General features: G+C 42.5%; 1 protein-coding gene across 1 annotated transcript; it reads left to right on the top strand.

Moving 5' to 3' along the window:
• Positions 1-373: 373 nt before the first annotated feature.
• On the top strand, positions 374-3451 carry LOC149166200 (uncharacterized). The gene has a single exon (XM_089431301.1). It carries the CDS (start codon positions 513-515, stop codon positions 3399-3401), a length of 2889 nt encoding a protein of 962 aa, XP_089287427.1. The 5' UTR covers positions 374-512; the 3' UTR covers positions 3402-3451.
• Positions 3452-3663: the final 212 nt, after the last annotated feature.

Below are 3663 nucleotides of genomic sequence, written 5' to 3'. Positions count from 1 at the left end.
GGATATTTGGGATTCGGAAATGCAACGCACCAGACAACATTCACGGTCGTATCAAACCTTTCAGCAATTTAGTCTACTTTTTTCTTATGGATAATTCTGCTGATTGGACACATCGCCGCGTGATGCTCTTTGCCCTGATCCGCATCGCCATGTTGTGTAATGAAATTATATAACACCTTTTACTCACGATGCACAGAAGGTGGACCCCAACATATTCGCCGCGCCAACCTGTCAAAATATAGAGGGCCACTCATTTAATGCCCATTGGCCAGCTGATCACGAAACAGTTTGTTTGCGACTAGATATTAACCAATGTTTCTAGAAGAACCAATTCACTACATCTGGTTGGAATTTTATGTAAGTGGACTGTCGGTAATTAAATCCACTTAGCGCTCTAAAGCTGGTCTTACCTACAATGAAGCCTTGCTTTTAGTTGTGACTCTGTTTCTATTTCCATATCAATGATGTAATTACATAAGCCCGAGAGGTGAGAGAACCATCACCCACACAAAATGACGACAATGACGAAATCAGGCAGGCAATTTGGATCCTTGCAGCAAGAGAGGTGGATTATAGCGGGTGTTTTGCAAAAGGGTACACTGAGTTTTGTCATTCGGGTTTTGAATTGTTGCATACTTGTTTTGTGTATTCTCTCGTCTGTTTTTGGCGTAGTCCATGGTTGTTTGAAGCAGGAGATGCAGTCTCTCTTGGTTTTTAAAGGCGGTTTACATGATCCTGCCGGGCGTTTGGCTTCATGGAATGTTTCTTTCAGCTGTTGCCTCTGGAATGGTATCTCCTGCAACAGACTGGCCGGCCGTGTCGTTGCTATGGATTTGCATGAAAAGAGATTGAATGGTGTCTTGCGTCCAGCAGTACTCTTCAAGTTGAGGGCTTTGAAGTACTTGGATATTAGCTCCAACAATTTTACTGGCCTACCTATTCCTGAAGAACTGGGTCTTTTGAAAAACTTGAGATATCTCAACCTATCCACAGCAGGATTTGCAGGCTCCATTCCATGGCAACTCGGAAATTTGTCTACCTTGGAAGTACTTGATCTCTCTTCCTCAGCTTCAATGTTGACAAGTCCCAGCTTATCATGGCTCACAAATCTGACGGCCTTGAAGGATCTCTCTCTTGACGGAGTCGATCTCTCAGCAACGTCGTCCACATGGGGACAATCAGTAAGTCGTCTTTCTCACCTCAGAAACCTCACAATGTCAAATTGTGGACTTACAGGTTCAATTCCCTCTTCCCTGCAGAATCTTACATACCTAGAAATTCTCCATCTAGATGGAAATACATTCCAGTCTGAATTCCCTAGTTGGTTGGCCACTATGACTAGTTTGGTTTCTCTGCAGATGACCAATGCAAGTCTAAATGGATCTCTTCCGATTGAACTTTCTCAGCTGCCTCGCCTAAGTAGGATTTCGTTGGGATATAATAAATTATCTGCCAATGTTTCCCAGATTTTTCAGGGCCAATGGAAGAACCTGACTTATTTCCAGATGCCAAACAACAGTTTGTATGGCCCAATACCAGCTTCCATAGGAAATTTATCATCTCTGGCTTTCCTACAACTGCACAGTAACAATATGAGGGGAATGATTCCGGAATCACTGGGCCTCCTACGCTCGCTCACCGTACTAGACCTGGGCTACAACCAATTGACGGGACCTATCCCATTATCCCTAGGATCATTGCCTAAACTGACTAATATCAGTCTTACTAAAAATGCTTTGAGTGGAGCAGTCTCAGAGTCACACTTCCGTGGCCTGAAGAATCTAAAGTATCTCGACATCTCTGATAACAGATTAATCTTCAATATCACCCCCAACTGGACTCCTCCATTCCAGTTAGATGTGTTGAGATTATCTCAGTGTAATATAGAGGGGCCGCTTCCTCCTTTTGTGAAAACTCAACGTTCTTTGAGGACATTGGATCTGTCCAATAACACCCTCAAGGGACAAATCCCCCCATGGCTGTGGAACCTTACTAGGCTTAAGAAGCTAATCCTATCGCACAATAAATTGGAAGGGCCGATACCATCTCAGCTGTATACGTGCAGCTTTTTGAAGCAGGTAGAGCTACGAGACAATCAGTTGCATGGAAATCTTCCAAATCCCCCGCGCAGTTTTGCTGCAGGCTTCCCTTGGGCACTTGATCTGTCAATTAATAACATTACAGGTCCAATTCCCTCAGAAATCTGCACGCTGCTTCATACTTCAAGATTCTTATCTTTGGCGTCAAATAAGCTCAAGGGGCAGATTCCTCCTTGCATTTGTGAGCAATCAGTGTATCTAGAGGCTCTGGATCTTTCAGACAATAAGCTCTCTGGGAAGTTGCTTCCCAATTTCAGTAATTGCTCTTCTCTGAAGGTATTAAACGTAGCAAGTAATAATTTGGAGGGAGAGATACCGGTGGAACTGGGAAAACTAAAGAAACTTCAGGTATTGCACATCAACAACAACAGGTTAAGTGGGAACATTCCCTCGTCCCTGCGAGGTTGCAAGATGTTGGAAGTTTTGGATTTGGGTGGAAACAGTATATCGGGCAAAGTTCCTGACTGGATTGCGGAACTCTCGAAGCTCCGCATAGTAGTTCTCAGATCAAATAACTTGGAAGGTGAAATACCATTTCAGATTGGGTACCTTCAGAAACTCCAAATTCTTGACCTTGCATTAAACCATCTGTCAGGCTTGATACCACAATGTCTCTCAAACTTGGCAACATTGAGGAATACAGCTTTGACAGGTTCGCGGTCTGATGAATTTAGGTACGGTATTTACTACAAGGAAGAGATTGACCTGGTGGTAAAGGGTCGGGAATGGGCGTATAAATACATCCTCTATCTTTTCACTTCTCTGGATCTCTCGGCGAACAACCTAAGTGGTGACATTCCCAAGGGCATGGCGCATCTGAAGGGTTTACATTCATTGAATCTCTCGCATAATCAGCTTACGGGATTCATTCCGCAGGAACTTGGCGAAATAATAAATTTAGAAGCTTTAGATATGTCATGCAACCGGTTATCCGGAAGAATACCTGAAACATTTGTAGCCCTGAACTCCCTGGGCTATTTAAACTTATCCAATAATAATCTGTCCGGTAGGATTCCAGCAGTACGTCATTTGGACACATTTGGGGCATCTTCATTCGCGGATAATCCGGATCTTTGTGGATCCCCACTGCAGAAAAACTGCAGCGATCAATATTCTTACAATGAGGAAGGAGAGGACGATGAGGGTGAGCAAAGTGTGGATTGGTGGGATTCATGGGAAAGTGGAATGGGAATGGGATGTGTTATTGTGTGGGGAAGTGTTATAGGAGCAATAGCTTTAAGCGGCCGATTGAGGACGAGATACTGCCAGTACGTAGATAGCATTGTGAACTTCTTGCTGTAAACATTTTTATCTGTATTTGGGCATATAAATATAAATATAAAATCTGTAAATTCCAAACTATTGCCATTTTGATAGACATGCATGTTGTGAAGAAATGAGGGGAATATACCACAATCGGTTCAGCCATCTTGCAATTAAAATTTTACAATGTCGGCTGTTATTCTTTTGGTTATTTTGTTTTTCATCATTGATGTTGTAAGATAAACAACATTATTTAATAATATTATATAATATTACTTGAGTTGAAATATATATTATTCAA

The sequence above is a fragment of the Pinus tabuliformis genome, chromosome 5_1 (genome assembly GCF_031772625.1).
Source record: "Pinus tabuliformis cultivar Carrire ecotype Pingquan chromosome 5_1, CPIR1, whole genome shotgun sequence".
NCBI classification, from domain to species: domain Eukaryota; kingdom Viridiplantae; phylum Streptophyta; class Pinopsida; order Pinales; family Pinaceae; genus Pinus; species Pinus tabuliformis.
Note: the sequence above shows the minus strand (reverse complement) of the source record. Positions and strands in the feature narration are given on the sequence as shown.

Coding starts and splice junctions, on each gene's coding strand:
- LOC149166200 (XM_089431301.1), top strand. CDS start 513: ATGACGACAATGACGAAATCAGGCAGGCAATTTGGATCCTTGCAGCAA.